At 40.0% G+C, this 19,791-nt stretch overlaps 1 protein-coding gene and 1 non-coding gene across 2 annotated transcripts in view; both read right to left on the reverse strand.

Annotated features, from left to right (window-relative positions):
• Positions 1-19,791, reverse strand: part of L2HGDH (L-2-hydroxyglutarate dehydrogenase) — a 72,091-nt gene that overhangs the window by 16,875 nt on the left and 35,425 nt on the right. Inside the window, exons 5-9 of the mRNA XM_042781360.1 lie at positions 14,875-15,037; positions 12,003-12,037; positions 4,645-4,812; positions 3,197-3,354; positions 1,557-1,688 (exon numbers count right to left, since the gene is read on the reverse strand). Of these exons, the coding sequence (XP_042637294.1) occupies positions 1,557-1,688; positions 3,197-3,354; positions 4,645-4,812; positions 12,003-12,037; positions 14,875-15,037 (656 nt within the window). The remainder of the gene's footprint in view (positions 1-1,556; positions 1,689-3,196; positions 3,355-4,644; positions 4,813-12,002; positions 12,038-14,874; positions 15,038-19,791) is intronic.
• LOC122150257 lies at positions 14,678-14,812 on the reverse strand. Its single transcript, XR_006163566.1, has one exon. It is a non-coding gene; the product is annotated as a small nucleolar RNA SNORA42/SNORA80 family (small nucleolar RNA).

Below are 19,791 nucleotides of genomic sequence, written 5' to 3' on the forward strand. Positions count from 1 at the left end.
GAATTATCGAACCCAGGAGAGAGGTGGTGGGTGCTTTGGGAGGAACGGTTGGTGAAAGGGCTGGAGGGAGGCAGCATGTTTGGCCTTGCAGTAATAGGCCTTGGGTTACTGCTGTCTTCCTCTTATGAGATTAGAGGAGGTCAGAACATGTGGCCTCCTTGCCGTTTTTGCAGACTCATACAATATTTGTCTGAAAAAATTTTCAGACAAGATGTTTTTAATGTGAGTAAAAACACTCCAAATTAACTTAGAACTCCTGATGTGAGGTGGTAACTATGCTAAGGACTGAGGCTAAAACTCCATTTTGAATCAAAAGTAATCTCTGTATCAGGAATATAGCCTGTTATCCCTGTAACTTTCCACTGTACCCTAAGAAAATTACTTGGTAAACAATTTCAGAGAACAATTTTCAGTTCCTTAAGGGTTTTTTTTTGTTTTTGCTTGCTGCTTAAGAAGCCAGGTCCAAAACAATTCTCAGAACAAATACTTACTCAAAATAAACTTTAGAACTACAGATGTCTTTTCTGTAGTCATGGGAGAACGATCTCATGATTGTTTCAAGGCCAGATATACCCAATTTAATGATTACTTTGTAAGTTAAAAAAAAAAACAACTTTAGAAACATACAATCTTCTACCTATCAGATGTCCCATCATCCAACTTTGTAATTATTACCTAAACGTCAACCAACCACTGAATTTTTTTTTATTGATGTTCCTTGTATTTTCTTATGTAAATTCTATGAACTATCTCTTCCTTGGGTCACTTGGTTCAGAATCCTCTGGTCTTTGTGATTCCCAGTTTGCAAATTGCCTTGCCTCTCAATAAAAACTCTTTACTTTCAATTTCAACCAGATTCTGCCATTTTGCTCTAAGATATGAGTGATAGCATGACAGAAAGGTAAATGCCTAACATTACTGCAATACAACTGCAAATGAAAATTTCAGTTTAACGCTGTAAGTTAATTATAAATAAAACCAAGCGCATTGCTGTTGAGTCGGATTCGACTCATAGCGACCCCTCCTTGGGTTTCCGAGGCCGTATCACTACAGAAGTAGATTGCCCAACCTTCCTTTTGAGGATTGGCTGGTGGGTTTGAACCGCCAGCCTTCTGGTTAGCAGTCAAATGCCTTAGGCACTACACTACGAGAGCTCCTTCTAATTATAAATGTTGTTGTTGTGTGCCGTCCAGTCGGCCCAGACTCATAGCAACCCCTCCTTGGGTTTCGGAGGCAGTATCACTACGGAAGTAAATTGCCCAACCTTCCTTTCGAGAGTGGCTGGTGGGTATGAACCGCCAGCCTTCTAGTTAGCAGTTTAGTGCCTTAGGCACTATGCTACCAGAGCTCCCTAGTTTAAACACTAAGGGCCATGAGGCAGCAATATATGACCCTTAAAGGAAGCTCAACAATTCAATGGGGAAAAGAAAGGAGCAAATATTCTGTAAACACACTGATTGACTCTGCAAGTGTGTTTCCTAATCACCAAATCAGACCCACCTTTCACATTCACCTAGGTCAGAACCATATCTACAATCCTTATCACTTTTTCTTACCTAAGTATATCACTGACAGTAATTTCAGGGATGAACTTCTGGAGGTGCTTCACTGTTGCACTGAGAAAACAGGCCTTATACATTTCTTTAACTCCATAGGAGAAATTCTCGAACACCAGTTTAACCAAACCACTGAAAACAAAGGAAAAATCTCTATGAGAAGAAAATAATTTTTTGTATTGTAAGACAGTTCCACAACTATTAATTTATTATTATTATTATTATTATTATTATTATTATTATTATTATTATGTTTCTTGGGGGGTGGAGCATCACAGAAATCTAAGCAAGAAAAACTAATATAAAAAGAATTAACTTCTGGCCAATCAGAGAAGGTAAACAAGGCTAATCAAGGGGCAAACAATGCCTTCCAAACTGAAATCTGAAACTATTCCCATGGAGTGCTAGTTTCAGACTGGGATTATTTAAACTTGCCAACATTAAATCTTTCTAATACAAATGTTAAGTGTTTTCAAAATACCTGGAGGCATTAACAGACCTTTAAGACAGAGTATTAAACAAGTGAGGATACCTACCTTCTTTTTCTTTAGCTGTTGTTATTGTTGTTGTTATGTGCCATCGAGTCAGCCCTGACTCATAGCGACCCCTCCTTGGATTTCCGAGGCAGTATCACTATGGAAGTAGGATTGCCCAACCTTCCTTCCGAGGAGTGGCTGGTGGGTTTGAACAGCCAGCCTTCTGGTTAGCAGTCAAGTGCCAGGGATAAAATACTGTAGCAGTAAGTCTATGAGTCGGGGCCGACTCGATGGCACATAACAACAACAACAAGTCTCAAGAGAGAATCTGAAAGCCTATTTGAGCCCATTTTTGGATGTGTATGTAGGTATGTGAAGTTTCTGTGTGGTGCAAATAGTTAATGGGCTCGGCTGCTTACCAAACCGTTCAAGGTTCAGTCCACCCAGAGCACCTCAAAAGAATGGCCTGGTGATCCATTTCTGAAAAATAGCCACTGGAAACCCTACAGAGCACAGTTCTATTCTGACACACATGGGATCACCATGAGTATGTATGTACGTATTTCTACAAGCATACATGCTGGGAAGCCCCTTCCTAGATCTTCTGTTTCAGAATCTCTGGAGGGTGAAACCCAAGCATGGTTTAAAGAGCTTTCCAGTGATTTTTATGTGAAACCCTCAGGAGAAAAACATGCCAGAATGACCAAATTAAACATCTCATGAAGTGAGTTCTTACAACAATAAAGAACCTGCATCCTGGGTCAATACAAAAGTATTGTTAGTTTTCCACAAAAGAAAACAACTTTGGTTATCAGCAATTTAACCAGTGACTAACAAAATAATGCTGACTGACTGGAAATGATGTCATCAAAGTAAGTAATGATTTTTTTTTTTTTTTTTTTTCCAACTAGACGGTTAGCAATATAGTCTGTCAAATGTGTGATGGGTTCCTGGTCATATTCTTTTTAACCACGTCATCATCCTGCCTCAGAATTTTCTTTAAGTAGTTAAAACATTATACTTATTTTATACAGCTCTTAATTTTTATTAATGAAAAACTTTATACTAATCACAAATATGAGGATTTATCCAGTAAGTACACTATCAAGAAAACAAAATTTCCCACATTAAAAACATACACATGTAAGTAAATAAAGTTGTTACCTATTGATAATTATATCCATAACATCTCTGGCATTGAAGTCAAAAGGTTTGTAACCCTCACGTTTAAAGGCAAGAACTGCATTGGGCCCTAGCCAAATATTGCCATCCATTCTTGGTGTGAAGTGAACTCCTAGGAAAGGAAACCGGCTATCTGGGACCTATGGATTTAACACAGCAAGGAACGATAAGCCCCATTTCATACACTGATGCACGCATTCAATCGGCAATACAAAGCACTTTCTTCTTTAATGCATTTAATCTGCATTATTTATGATTGTACTCAGATGTTCTATTAACATGCTTCTGCTTAGAAATGCCGCACAGGAAACACCGATGCTATTGATGCCAACATACACCGTCCTATCTCCTCACCTTTCTGGGTAAAGGGAAAAAAAAAGATTAACTGTCCAACTGTATGTTATTCTCTCCCACAACTAGAGATGCAGTAAGTAAAATCAGAGCTGCAAGGACAAAGACACACACACACACAGCACAGGTGTTTGTAATGTAAGAATGAGTTAGGGTGAATTTGACAATTTCGCAAAGTGAAAAATTTCAAAAGCTGAATTTTGGCAATTTCATCTAATTCAACCTATTTTAGAGGATTCTAGACAGAAGGAAGGAGCTCTGGTAGCGTAGTGTCTAAGGCATTTGACTGCTAACCAGAAGGCTGGCAGTTCAAATCCACCAGCCGCTCCTTGGAAGGAAGGTCGGGCAATCTACTTCCATAGTGATACCGCCTCAGAAACCCAAGGAGGAATCGCTATGAGTCAGATCTGACTAGATGGCAGTGTGTTGCATTGTTGCGTAGACAGAAGGGATGAATTCCACATTTTAACAGCTCTGTCTTCTACCTTTTAGAACTACACAGTAGTTGCATCCCCTTTTCTATACCTGCAGAATGTGAACTGAGAAAGAGGGCTGGGTCTCTGGGACTGCCATAAGGGAAAGTTCACCTAGGAATTCTCCCTCCACCAAAGAGGAGGAAGAATCGAGTTCCTACTTGACAACACTTACTTGCCTTGGTGCACTGAGACTTTCTGAAGAAGACATGTACTTATGGGCAATTAATTACAACTGAATGACCATAAGATCAGTAGAGTCTGTGAATCATGAGATGAAATGTATGCACAAACACCCTGTCCAAATCTACCTTACTTCTGACCCAGATAAAAGTTTTTGTTTTTATTCCCTCAATGCTCACAACCAGGAGCTCCAGTGCCATAGTGGTTACAGCATTTGGCTGCTAACCAAAAGGCTGACATTAGAAACTACCAGTCACTCTGTGGGACAAAGATTTGCAGCCTTGGAAACTCCATGGGGCACTTCTACTCTGTCCTAAAAAGGTCACTATCATTCAATCAACTCGATGGCAGTGGATTTGGGTTTTTGTTTTTTGCCCACAACCAATTTGAGAAAAGTGAGAAGGCAGAAGCATAATTACCTACCGGGTAGATATTTCCTTTTACAAGATAGCATTTTTCTGGCTTTAAGAGCAGATAATCTCCCCGGAAGGGTACAATTCGAGGATCAGGATTGCAGCCACTCATCTCTGAAATACGGTCTGAGTAAAGTCCTGCACATGTCACGACATACTGACACCGAACCTCCTCTCCCTAGCATGAAATAAAAGAATGGTGATTTTTATAAAGAGAGAAGAAAAACAGATGAGAGAAAAGTACAGAAATACCATTTTTTCATTTAAAAAGAAATTAAATACAAATATTAACAAAATAAGTTCATTAGCGTTTAGGTAGCAGCCAGAAACTTGGGTTAATGACATCAAGATGTCACCTTTAATTTCATACTTTAAACTGAATTAGATATAGAATTACTGATATATCATTGACCTAATATGGATACTCAAACAGCTACGCACACGCCACACACACAAAACCCTATTTTTCTTAGAGTCCCTGGATGGTACGAATAGTTAACATGTTTTGGTGTCAGCCCACAGGTTGGAGGTTCAAGTCCACCCACAGGTGCCACAGAAGAAAGGCCTGGCGATCTTACAAAACAAGAGTCATAGGAATCAATGTACTTGAACTGTAAATGTGAAAGTTTTTTGTGTTAGCAAATATTTACGTGTGTTTATTTTCACTAGGAGCTCTGGTGGCATAGTGCCTAAGGCATCTGACTGCTTACCAGAAGGCTGGCGGTTCAAACCCACCAACCACTTCCTCCGAAGGAAGATGGGGCAATCTACTTCCGTAGTAATACCTCCTCGGAAACCCAAGGAGGGGTTGCTATGAGTTGGATCCAACTCCACGGCAGTGAGTTCTGTTTTTTATTTTCACTACCAAAAAAAATCAAACTCACCACCGTTAGGTCGATTGAGACTCACAGCGACCCCTCCTTGGGTTTCCGAGGCAGTATCACTACAGAAGTAGATTGCCCAATTTCCTTCAGAAGAGCAGCTCGTGGGCTTGAATTGCCAGCTTTCTGGTTAGCAGTCAAATGCCTTAGGCACTATGCTACCAGAGCTCCTGCTTTAATGACTAGGAGACTGCTAATCGTAGGTTGTTGTGATTTCCTACCAATTTCAGGATTATAATCTGCATAAATTTAGCTTCACCCTGCCAGGTTTAGCCATTTTGCCACATTTCCTAAATGACTTCATTTAATCTCCACTCACCACCACCCTCTGGTTCCCATCTCTTTATTTCTTATAGAGTAAACAACCAACAACTCCTTGCTCCTGTAACTTCCTGCTCCTAGATTTCCTTCACAGCTACTGTTTCTGAAGCCTCAGAGTCTCAATATTGATGGACTGTATTTTTATCTGTTTGTATCTTATTTATGCCATTGCTAAGAAGTTAAGCCTCTTTTCAAGTTACACAAGTCACACTTTTAACAAAATCATATGAAACTTCCCCACAGGAATTCAAATTAGTTACTACACCATGGCAGTTCTAAGCCCTTCAAGTCAAAAGTGTTTTGTCAAAAAGAGTCAAAAGAGAACCTACAGATTGGGAAAAAATATTTGGTAATAACATATCTGACAAGGGACTTATCTCTAGAATTTATAGAACACTGCAACACCTCAATAACAAAAAGACAAACAATCCAATTAAAAAATGGGCAGAAGACATGAATAGACACTTCACCAAGGAGGATATTCAAGCGGCCAACAAACATATGAAGAAATGCTCACGATCATTAGCTATTAGAGAGATGCAAATCAAAACAACAATGAGATACCATCTTGCTTCAGCACTAGTAGCAAAGTTAAACAAGACAGAAAATAACAAATGCTGGCGAGGTTGTGGAGAGATTGGGACTCTCATACACTGTTGGTGGGACTGTAAAATGGTACAACCATTGTGGAAAGCAGTATGGCGATTCCTTCAAAAGTTGGAGATACAAATACCATTTGACCCAGCCATCCCATTACTAGGTATATACCCTAAAGAAGTGAGAGCCATAACAAGAACAGATAAATGCACGCCGATGTTCATCGCAGCACTATTTACAATAGCCAAAACTTGGAAACAACCTAGATGTCCAACAACTGAGGAATGGATAACCAAACTTTGGTACATTCACACAATGGAATACTATGCAACGCTAAAGAATAATGTAGAATCTGCAAAACACCGCATAATGTGGATGAACTTGGAGGACATTATGCTGAGCGAAATAAGTCAGTCACAAAAGGACAAATATTGTATTAGTCCGTTATTGTGAAAGTTAAGGAAAGGTTTATATATTGGAGGACATTTTCTTTGTTGGTTACCAGGGGTGGGAGGGAAGGGGAGGGAATGCTGTTAGATAGATAGAGATAAATATTGATTTGGGTGAAGAGAAGGGCAATGTACCAAATGTGAGTGACCAATATGGCAGCATTGAGGATGAGAAAGACAGAGAGTGTTACATGGGCAGTACAAACAACAAATATGAACCCCTTTGTAAATACAATATTGAGTTGTCAATGAAAGCAAACATGGGTATAGGGACGGATAGATGGGTGAACAAGCTAAACAATTATGTATGTCTAAATGGAGAGTGTATCCAAGATCATATACAGGGTTGGCAGACAATGGGCCTCTCGAAGAGTATGAAGGGATGGACACTGGGAGGAGATAACTATGGGGAGGAAGTGGGAGGGGAGCTGCTGCATTGTAAATTTTGGTCAATGACATGAGACAAAGTATATGTGAACTGCTGTATGAAAAGTGAATTTACTCTGTAAATCTTCACCCAAATCCTAATTAAAAAAAAAAAAAAATTAAAAAAAAAAAAAAAAGTGTTTTGTCAGCAACAAAACAATGCCTTCTTTGAAACAGGTCCTTATCTTTCCTGTCCATCTACAGTTATATACCAGAAGTACAAGAAATTTTTTGTGTGTGATATAAATCTACTAGTTGCTACTTTAAAAGTCAGCAATTCTTTTGTTCCTGGAACATAAAATGTAGATAAACCTTATGATGAATAATGTAAACATAACAATGAAATTGTAGAATGGTACCAGCTTGCAATAATATAATAGTTTTCTTTAAAAAACTCAAGCAATAATTCCAAAGAATAAAAACTATATTAGATCTCTGAGATCATTTTACTTTTTCCATTGAATAATAAGTAAAATTAAGTAACATATTAATTTTACTTCCAAAAACGAAATTTAGGTAAATACTGAATACACAGGTGTTTAAACATAAATTTCTTTTAAAAAATAAACTATACATCTCTCCTGCTACTTCTAAGTGAAACACACCTTTCTCCCCATATCCAATCTTTTAAGTCTTTAGTCTGTAAGTCCTCCCCATGAAAGTTATTTTAAAAATTCCTTTTCTTTTAAACTCTTGTAAAAGCATAGATGTTTCCTTATGAATGTACCCAAGTATTTGATTCTGGGAAGCTCTGGTAGCATAGTGGCTAAGGCACTTGACTGCTAACCAGAAGGCTGGCGGTTCAAACCCACCAGCCACTCCTTGGAAGGAAGATGGGACAATCTACTCCCGTAGTGATACTGCCTCGGAAACCCAAGGAAGGGTCACTAAGAGTCGGGTCCGACTCGATGGCACACACCAACAACAACATTTGATTCTGAGCCCAAAAACTATACTAAAGGATGTTAAAATAAAAAGCAGCTATAGCAACTTTGGAGGAGCTCTGGTAGCATAATGCCTAAGGCACTTGACTACTAACCAGAAGGCTGGCAGTTCAAACCCACCAGCCACTCCTAGGAAGGAAGAGGGGGCAATCTACTTCTGTAGTGATACTGCCTCGGAAACCCAAGGAGGGGTTGCTATGAGTCGGGTCCTACTCGATGGCACAAAACAACAACAACAACAACATAGCAACTTTGGGTGAAAGAAAAGAAAAGAAATATATATATATACACACACACACATACATACATATATATCTCCAGTGGTATCCCCTAAGACTCTGCATATGCCATACGGCATGACATGACATCATACTCTAGTCAAAATGTCCCTTAAATGAGGGCCTGAGCAGAAACACTTTTCATCTTTCTTTAAATGGAGACAGTGGTTATCTTATTACTTGGGCCACAGGAGCCAGCAGATCTGATGATAACTGAAGTTTCTGTGGCAGACATGGGTATCTTACAGAGCCTCTGGCAGGCCCCTGTAGGTGAACCACAGCACAGAACTTTAGGATTTTGGAGAAAAGTTATGTCTTCCTCTGCAGATAACTGTTCTTTTGAGAAAGAGCTTTTGCTATAACTGAACTTCACCTGACCATAGACCACCAAGTTACCTACCATGTGAAATGAGCCATTGTTAACTGGGTGTGTTGTCAGACCCATCAAGTCACAATTTTGGGTGTGTACAGCAGCACTCCACCACTGAGAGGAAGTAGAATATATAAGATCAGGGCTATTCAGGCCCTACAGGCACAAGTAAGTTACAGAGGCAAGTAGCTCCAATTCTCATGGCCCCTACTCCTGCTAAACTGTCTCCTCCCTCTCAACTGCCCCTATTATCCCATGGGTAGTTCTCTATAACCCGCTGACCAAGGGTAAAAATATACAGGTCTGGTTTACAAATGATTCTGTGCAACATTCTGACATTCTGTATGGTGCTGTTTCTCCCACAGTCAGGGTTCACAGGTCTGGGAATCAGGAGTTAGAAACGGAAGTAACCCCTTACCATTACCTCAGTGATCTACTAGTGACTTTTTTTTGCTTCCCATCCCCAGAACTTTGGCCTCTGATGATCTAGACATCTTAGTTCCTAAGGAATAATTGCTTCAATTAGAGAACAAGCAATGGTTCCATTAAATTGGAAATTGAGAATGCCACCTGGCCAATTTGCATTCCTCACGCCAATGAATCAATAGGCAGAGGGGATTACTATACTGAATGGGATAATTGATCCTGACTCTCAAGGAGAAATGGGGTTGATACTACCCAGAGGGGTTGGGTAAGATAAAGAGGAGTACATCTGGAATGCAGTTTCCCTGAAGTACTTCTCAGTACTCCTGTGTATTATTATAAAAGTTAATGGAAGCTTACAACCACCTGAAATAGGGCTGCTAGCAGCCCAAACAACTCAGGAATGAAAGTTTGAGTTAACTCACCAGGCTGGAAACCATGATCAGCTAAGATGCTTGCCAAGGGCAAAGGGAATATGAAATGGGTAGTAGAAAAAGGAAATTTTAAGTATCATCTACAACCACATGACCAATTACAAAAATGAGGAATGCAGCAGTTATATTTCTTACTTACTTTGAAATAAACATATTTGTTTATAAATTAACCAATTTTTTCTTTTATATTATAGTAGATACATATGTAATAAAATGTTTGCCATCTCAATATTCTTATAATTAATGCACAATTTAGGGACATTAATTATGTTTATCATCTTGTTCAGTCATCACCATTATCCATTTCCAAAATTTTCCATCACTTTTAACAAAAGCTCAATGTCACCTAAACAATGAGTCCCCCTTTTCCCTTCCCTCCTGTCTACCCCTGGTAACCACTAATAAACTGTTTATTGGATATTTCATTTAAGTGGAGTTATACGATATTGTCCTTTTGTGACTGACTTTCACTCAACATGTCTATTTACTTGTCTATTCTAGATACTTCATCTAAGTAGGATCATACAATATTTGTCCTTTTGTATTTTAGAGATTCATCCATGTTGCAGCAAGTATCAGGACTTCTTTTTCTTTATGACTGAATAATATTCTGTTGTATGTATGTACCACATTTTATTTATTTCCAATTCTTTCTTCCCCCACCCCCCAAAGCATTCTCATACTATCTAATACTGCATTTCTCAACCTTGCAAATGCTGATATTGGGAATCAGACAATTCCTTGTTGTGGGGGCCTGTGTGTGCATTATAGAAAGTTTACCAGATTCTTTGGTTTCTACCCACTAGATGCCAATAGCAGTGCCTTCTCCTCCCCAGTGGTGACAACCAAAAATGTCTTCAGGTATTACCAAATGTTCCCGTGGGGCAAATTGTCTGCAGTTGAGAACCACTGATCGAATATAAGATGTTTGACTAATCTTGTATCTCTGTATTTAAGTTATAGGAACTCAAAGGGTGAGTATGACTCAGCTAGAAATGAACAAACATCACCCAAAGATGGATAAAGTGAGCTTTGTCTGTTTTTTTGAGAGGTTGGTATGTCTTTGGTTGTATGAGGGATAGTGAGTTATACCTTGTTAGGTGGAAACATAATTTGTTACTGTCTTTATTTAGAAGTTAAATACCATTATAAGGGATGTGTATTTGATGTCAAGTTAAGAAGGGGTAGATGGTGGGGGTTTATACTGTGTCAACTTGGTTAAGCTAGGAACAGTGTTTGACAGAATCCCCTTCACTATTTGGTTCCAAATTGAAGTTGAATAAAAGAGAAAGTACATACCACTTGGTAACAGAAGTAAAGCAGCAGCCACTATTCTCTGAAGGTCATCCTATTCCGATGTGGTGACAGATAGATACCTGCTGCCTGGGAAGTTCCAGTTCCATATCTGTGTCCCAACTACTGATCCTAGTCACCAAGAGAAGCCCAGATCCCCTACGTAGGTACAGATACAGGGGCAAATGCCACACACAAATCTCCCCATGAGCTTCCCCTCTGCAATTCCACTTTGGCAGCTACACAAATCTCCCCATGAGCTTCCCCTCTGCAATTCTACTTTGGCAGCTACACAAATCTCCCCATGAGCTTCCCCTCTGCAATTCCACTTTGGCAGCTGGACACACTTGCCTTCTCAGATTAGTTGGGGACTCCTCTGATCTGCTAACTCCCATTTTGGACCAGAATAGAAGACCATTCTGGACCTCCTCAGATCCTTTCACAATTGTGTAAGGTCTAATTCCTAAAATAAAGCCCGTAACATCCATTAATGACTCTGCTTCCCTGACTAACCCCTGACAATGCAGTGAACATACAGTGAATGCAATGCTTCTATGCCAGTTATAATGGTTCTTATTTCAGATCATGTGGAGATGTAGGAAAGCAGTCCATCTCCTCTGAAGCTCCCCCACCAGAAGTCTTCTAATGAGTAAAGAGTTAATAAGTTAATGTGGTTCAATAGACAGATCATTAAAGTATCTACCAGTTTTGCCTTAAAATTAAACATTCCATATGCTTTGTCAGGCAAGTCACTTATGAAGATGTTCCCAAGTTAGAAGTGTTATTAGAACGAAAGCTGTTATACTGTTCCTGAAGAGTTTCTTTCGGAGTAACTTTCATGTTAGATAAATTTCATTCAGTGACTTACAATCTGCACTGTCAGTTAATTTAACTTTGTAAGAAAGGGAAAAGGATAAAAGCAGACAACAAAATTTTGCTTAGGAATTTTTACCTTTTCATTCCTAATAACAATTGGATATTTCATCCCTGAAAAAAAAATCAGTGAAAGATTTATTTTTAGCAAAAGAATATCTATAGTATTTGAAATATTATACTGTAATAAATTTAAATGATTTTTTTTGGTCATAACAATGACTGCACCCTACTTTTCATATTGAAGCTTCTTACCAAGTAACACGATTAAACTAGTTCACATGTGATAATTTATAAAATTCTGGCATGCTTTCTAGCTCATTTTAATTAATCTGATCCATGTTTATAAAACCATCTCCCCACCTTAACACCAACATAGGGAACCCCAGCATTTTTCTGAAATATAATCCTGAAAACCATGCTGTAAAATGAACCATTATAAATCAGTTCTTTTCAATGACTAATGCTGTGGTAGGAGAAACTTTATTGTTTAAATATTAGTTTTAATCCTACAGATTCTAGGTCGTATAGAGAAGAGTTATCACAACACAAAAGCTCTCAATAATAAACTATGTATAAAATTAGTTCCTACTTAAAACACATGGAATCTCAAAATCTTATGTTTACCAAGTAAGTAATATTATATGGCCATGTAATAAATTTGATTTATATACTACCTATAAAAATTTAAATTATTTAACTAACAATTTTGCTCATCATCTTAGAATTTTGAAAGACACTGGGAAAATGATTCAAATAGTCCAGATTTTAAAAACTTGTGCAGATGTACCAAATGGGAGTGATCAATATGGCACCATTGAGGATGAGAAAGACATAGAGAGGTACATGGGAAGTACAGATAACAAATATGAACCCTTTTGCATATACAGTACTGAGTTGTCGGTGTAGGCAAACGGGTATATGGATGGATAGATAGGTGGACAGGCTAAACAATTAGGTATGTCTAAATGGGGAGTGTATCCAAGATCATATATATATAGGGTTGGCAGACAATGGTCCTATAAGTTTATGTGAGTGATCAGAATTCCCAGGTGTATAGTAGAGCTGACAAGGGGCAAGGTTATGGTCATTGCTTGGTCACAGCCAGCTACCCAGAGGGACCGAGTAGTTGATCCTGCAGACTTGGGACCATAGTCGCAGGGGACATCAAGCTCAATTGGCATAACACTATACAAAACATTGTTCCACCTCCTACTTTGGCGAGTAGCGACTGGGATCTTAAAAGCTAGCAAGCTGCCATCTAGATGCAACAATGGGTGCCTCCTCGTCAAGAAGAAAGAAGAAAACCAAATGAATGGAAACAATCAGTCCTAGCGACTGGTACACCATCTGATCTGCAACCTATACAACTATGAGACCAGAAGAACTAGATGGTGCCCAGCTACCACTGTCATCCACTTGGAAGGGATGTACGAGATCCTGCATAGAGAGGGAGAACAATGTGGAACAAAACTCAAAATCATTTGGAGGCAAAAAAAAAAGAAGGTGGGGACCAGGTTTGCTGGTCCAAAAGAGCCTGGTGAAACCACTGAGACTATGGCCCCTAGCTGCCCTTCAGGTCTGGGATTGAACCCACAACTGTGGTTTCCAGCCAAACAAAGAACAGGCAAGTGAGTTAAACATTTACCTCAAGTAGACACACACCCTGGAGAGAACAATCATGGGAGAAGGAAGGGCTGCTTATGCACAGGGACACAGCTCAGGGCACAGAAGAGTATGGAGGGATGGACACTGGGAAGAGGTAACTATGGGGAGGAAGTGGGAGGGGAGCTGTTGCATTGTAAATTTTGGTCAATGACATGAGACAAAGTATATGTGAACTGCTGTATGAAAAGTGAATTTACTCTGTAAATCTTCACCCAAATTAAAATAAAATTAAAAAAAAAAAAAAAAACTTGTGCAGGAAGACTGAACCAAATACTACTTTTTTTCTCCTTCAAATTTCCAAATAGTAAACAGAAGGATCAGAAATCATTTACTGATTTTACAAAAAAAAGTTAATGCCCTCAAAGCAAAATAAAACAAACTCTTAAGCACAGACTAAAAGAGGGGGTGTGGGGGAAGGTAGTGTTCAGAAAGGCTGAGTCATTTTATAACCTTAGGCTGTCATTCTGAAAGTCGGGTGTGTCTAGGTTGCATCAGGAGGGACCAGTCCCTGGAGGAGGAGGATTACATGTTTGGTAAAGTAGATGGTCAGTGGGAAAAAAAGAAAGACCTTTAAGGATATGGGTTGAGACACTGGCTGCAGCAATGGGCTCAATCATAGCAAGGATTGTGAGGATGGCACAGGACCGGGCAGGGTTTCATTCTGTTGTACACAGGGTTGCTATGAGTTGGAACCGACTCCATGGCACCTAACAACAACAACAAGAATCAGGAAGGCCTTATTATTCCTAGACTCTATTTCCAGATTGTTTCAGTAAGTCTGATGCTAAAATTTGCATTCTTAACAAGCATCACAAGGGACTCTGACTCTAACCTGCAGGGTAGAGAAATATTTGGGGGCTAATTTCCTATAAAAAGCCTTGGTGTTTCAGGTTTTAGCATGTCAGAAGTGTTCAACCAGTACCCAGTTTTAACAGCACAAGACCCTCCAGGAGTCCTGGTTCTTCCATGGCCAATCTCACCCTCACCCCTTCCTGTACCTCCCTTCAGCTTTATGCTCTACTCTAGCCCAGCTCCTTGTGGCCCCACCGTGCTACTCAAGGTTGCATTTTATGTTTTGTTTCCCCCCGCTGTGTAACCTGCTTCAGTGCCCACCGTCTATGGGCAAGGAAGCCAGGCAAAGGTTTGGGGCTACAGTTTGCTCTGGCATAGACACTATGAATGGCCTACAGTGATGGGCCTGCCGTAACTTCAAACCCACACTGCCAACCCTTCTAAAAGGTTAATAAAATTATTTAACAGAAAAGATAAAAAGAATGGCTTACCATCTTGACTTCTTGAAGGACTTTCTTTAGCCATTTCAATATCTTTTACTTCAAAATTTGTCAAAACAGAGCCACCAGCATCTAGGAAATCCTGGGCAAATGACAAAGCCACCTGCCGATAGTCCACAATGCCAGTATATGGGCAATCAATAGCCATTAGACCCTAGGGCAGAATTGTGAAAACATCAAGACAATACAATTAAGAATCACTGTAGGTCTGTTCAATAGATTTTATTTGTGCTGAATGTTTTTGTTTATTTTGATGGATAACATACATTATCTTTTCTTGAAGGGATCAGTGCAGGAGATTCTGGATAGAGTGGGAGAACAATGTGCAACAAAACTCAAAATCATAAAAAAGACCATTCTTACTGGTCTGATAGAACCTGGTGAAACCTCCAAGACCACTGTTCCTAGTTAGCCTTCAAGCCTGGAACTGCACTCACTCCCATAGCTTCCGGCCAAACAACAGACAGTCATACAGGGTGAACATTTACACCAGGTAGATACACTCCTTAGAATGATCAATCATGGAAGAACAGAAGGGCAGCATGTTGCATAGGAAGATAGCTCAGGGGGCAGGAATGCATAGGAAAGATGGACACAGGGAAGAGGTAAACTACAGGGAGGAAGTGGGAAGAAAGCTATTACTTTGTGAGGACTGCAGTCAATGTCATGAAACAAAATGTGTATGATCTGCTATATGGAAAATGAATTGCTCTGTGAGATTTTACCCAAATCACAATAAAAATTAAAAAAAAAAAAAAATTATCCTTTCTTGGCAAAAGCCTGATAGTCTTAAAGCAAAAATCAAATAAAAACTAGGAGATTCAAAATGGAGTCTCGCCAGTGAGCACCGCGTTTTCTCCCTCTGGCATCTAAGAACTTTAAGAACTAGGTACAACAGTTTGAATTGAGACTTTTGGCACTCTGAACAACTTACTGATCCAGACTGCACCAAACACGGAAGAGCAGAATTGGAGGAAAGGTATAGGGAGATTTTTTTTTTTTTTTAGGAAAGAGCTACTGCCGGAAGACGAACGGGCACCTATGAGAGCCCATTGGAAACCTTTCTGGAGCAGTCACTGTCTGCCAGCCAGAGGTGGCAGCCTGAGATCCCCAAGCCAAGAAGGAGATCAATTATAGCAGCTTACCAGCGATCAATACAATATTCCAGCGGGCAGCGGCAAAGACCTGTCTCCAGCGGCTGATTTTGTCGGTAATTTGGGAGGTGAAGGGGCAGCGGGTCACGGACACCATTGCTGCCACACAGAAGGAGATCTCACTGGTGCACCAGAAAGGCTAACTCCCTCCCCACCCAGCAGATTACAGAGCGGGTTTGAGTCAGGCTTTTTTTTGCCACAGTTATTGGGACCACAGATCACTGGCAGTTACTCTCTCGAATCCACCACAGCTAAAATTGCTCACATTTTTGGCATCCCAGGTGGGCGGTACTGCAGACAAACTCCGGAGCCAACCATTGCCAGTCAGGCGGGATTGCGTTACTGCCACGGGCAGAAGGTCATGGAGAGCAGAAAAACCGCAGCTGAGCGCGCTCACTTGAGTTTTGCCCTGGAGCCATGCTTTGGCACTGTGGGGCTGCGGAGGCGGGGGTTTTGAGCGTGCATAAAATTGGCAGAAATTTGTGACCCTCTAATAATACGAATCTTTCCTGAGATTGAGCCGTGGTCTTGCAAGTAAATACGTCCTAAGTAAGAACCTGCTCAGGCACTCCCCCAAGTCCAACACACCTGAAATTGCGCGCATCTTTGGTGCTGCAGGTGGGTGGTATCGCAGACAAACTCCAGAGCCAACCACTGCTGGTCGGTCAGGTGGGATTGCGTTACCACTGCAGGCAGACAGGGCACGGAGAGCAGAAAAGCCACAGCTGAGTGCGCTTACTCAAATTTTGCCCTGGAGCCGTGCTTTGGCACTGTGGGGCTGCAGAGGCGGGGGCTTTGAGTGTGCATGAAATTGGCAGAAATTTGCGACCCTCTAATAATACGAATCTTTCCTGAGATAGAGCTGCGGTCTTACAAATAAATATGTCATAAGTAAGAGCCTGCTCAGGTACTTCCCCGAGTCCAACACACCTGAAATTACACGCAACTTTGGTGCTGCGGGTGGGCAGTATCACAGACAAACTCCAGAGCTGACCACTGGCGGTCTGGCTGGATTGAGTCAACACCGTGGGCAGAAGGGGCACAGAGAACAAAGAAACTGCAGCTGAGCCTGGTCCCCGAATTTTGCCTTGGAGCCGCACTTTGGCACTGTGGGGCCGCGGAGGCGGGGCCTTTGAGTGTGCCTGAAATTAGCAGAAATTTGTGACCCTCTAACAAGAGCAATTTTTTCCTGAGGTCAAGCCGCAGTCTTGCAAATAAATACCTCATCAATAATACCCAGCTCAAAGCCCTAGAAACTGACCCTAGCAACCCTAAGCTTTCCTTCTTCTGCTCCCACCTTCTCCTGCAATAACTTCACTCATTCAATAGAAGAAACCATATTCAGCCATTTGCCATAAAACCTCATGCTTCCAACTCTAAACCCTCTGTACGAAAAACAGAACACATAGCCACACTACACAGAGTGATTCCACCATCACAAAGGAAACAGCAGAACGACCCAACACACCTGAATCAATATTAAGATAAAACACACCAGCTTCAGCTTTTCAAAATATTAAACGGTAAAACCAAGACAAAACAAATCAACACGTAACCAGCAACTAGAGACAACATAAAGAGACAACGCTCTACCAGATTCCAAGGGCTTAAGAAGAGGTTCTGCTTTCCAGTAATGCCAAGAACGCTCCGAACCAGCACTACAGGACAGAAAAGGTCTTAGTTTACACCTTCTTCTTCTTCTTCTTTTTTTTTTTTTTTACTTTTCTTCTCTAGTGATTAACCCCGTTACTTGTTGGGTTTTTTGGTTTTGTTTTGTTTTTGCTGGTTTTTTTCTTTTTTTTCCTCTTTTCTGTTTGCTAGTTTGTTTTCTTTCTTCATTATTCTCCTTCTCTACCTTTTTTCTTTTAGTGACCTAACCCCAGATATTGCATATTTACCTGTTTTCTTTTTCTTTTCTGCACTTTTTCTTTTTTGGGGAGGTTATTGTTCCTGTGTGATTTCAGTGTGTATTTTTTGTCTATGTGCTTTTAGTTTTTTCAATGGTTATTCAATTGTAATTTTTGCCTAACTGAATGGGAGACAACAACAGTCCCCATAAGATACAAGTAACTCACACCTTCTGCAATTTCACTTACTGAGCAAGAGCCAGCACCACCTCCTCCACCAGCGGGCCAACAATAAAAAAAACATCAAGAAGAGCCTGAATCACCCTTGGCTGCTCTTCACAAACAATTAACAGAGATCTTAATACAATATCATGATGCCTCGGAGACAACAGACCATCACAGTCCACACAATGAAGCAAGATAAAGGGGTACAAATAAGAGAACAGGTTACAGACCCAGAACACATCCCTGAGGAAGAAGCAGCACTGGAGCTCTTTGATAAGGAATTCAAAAGAATTATGTTTAGGTATCTTCAAAGGATTCAGAGACAGACCAAAGAAAACACAGAAGAAACCTTGGAAGAATTTTGGAATAAAATACAAGAACAAAATGACAAAATAAATGAAAATTTAGAAATGATTCTAAATCTACAGATAGAAATCCAGAAGATTAACACTAAATTGTTAGAAATAGATAAACACATTGGAAAGGCAAAGGGGTAGAAGTAATGCAATGGAAGACAGAATTAATGAGATTGAAGACAAATATCTGAATACTTCTTTGGAAAGGGATCAGTCAGAAAAAAATCAAAACAAAATGAAGAAAGCCTAAGGTTCACGTGGGATACTATCAAAAGAAATAATCTACGTGTCGTTGGAATTCCAGAACAGGAAGAGAAAAACAAAACCACTGAGAAAATTGTCCAAGATTTGCTGGAGGAGAACTTCCCTGATATGACGAAAGAGGGGAACATACCCATTCAGGAAATCCAACAAACCCCAAACAGGATAGACCCCAAAAGAAAATCACCGAGACTTATCATCATCAAACTCACCAAAACCAAGGACAAAGACAGAATCCTGAGAGCAGCATGGAAAAAACAAAAAGTTACATACAAAGGTCAGCCAGTAAGAATAAGCACTGATTTCTCAGCACAGATCATGCAAGTGAGAAGACAATGGGATGGTATATATAAAACCCTGAAAGAGAAAAATTTTCAACCGAGAATTATATACCCGGCAAAACTGTCCCTCAAATATGATGGTGAAATTAGGAGATTTCCAGACAAGCAGAAGCTAAGGGAATTTGTTAAAACCATACGAACCTTAAGAGACGATAAAGGGAGTACTTTGATCTGAAAACCAAAAATAGCAAATATCAACAGACCATTAATACACAAGATGACACATCCCAGAAACCACAGCTATGGACATAGCCAAAATAAAATGAGATTCCAAGATTGTAAACAGGGAACCAGAGACATCAATTGGCAAGTGAGGACAACTACAAACAAAAAGAGGGAAAAGACTGTGCAGTTACAGAACTTCTAAATGGTGAGGAAGTTAAGAGAGTTGCAAGACAGAATAGACTGTTCTAAACTCAGGGAGAAAAGTATAAATCATAGGGTAACCTCAAAGAAAAATGATAAACCTTCATATTATGATAAAAAAGAGAACAAGCACAAATACCCAGCAAATAATAACAGGATTCATAAACACAATGAGCTCAGCACAAAAAATAATATGGAACAGAGAAACCAGGGACACCATGAAAAAACACATACCAAAATGACAGCAACCAAATCATACCTGTCAATAATTACACTGAATGTTAATGGTTTAAATGCACCACTCAAGAGACAGAGAGTTGCAGATTGGATAAGAAAACAAAACCCATCAATATGCTGC

This window comes from Orycteropus afer, unplaced genomic scaffold (assembly GCF_000298275.1).
Source record: "Orycteropus afer afer isolate SDZICR_OR568_19922 unplaced genomic scaffold, OryAfe1.0 scaffold00111, whole genome shotgun sequence".
Lineage (NCBI taxonomy): Eukaryota > Metazoa > Chordata > Mammalia > Tubulidentata > Orycteropodidae > Orycteropus > Orycteropus afer.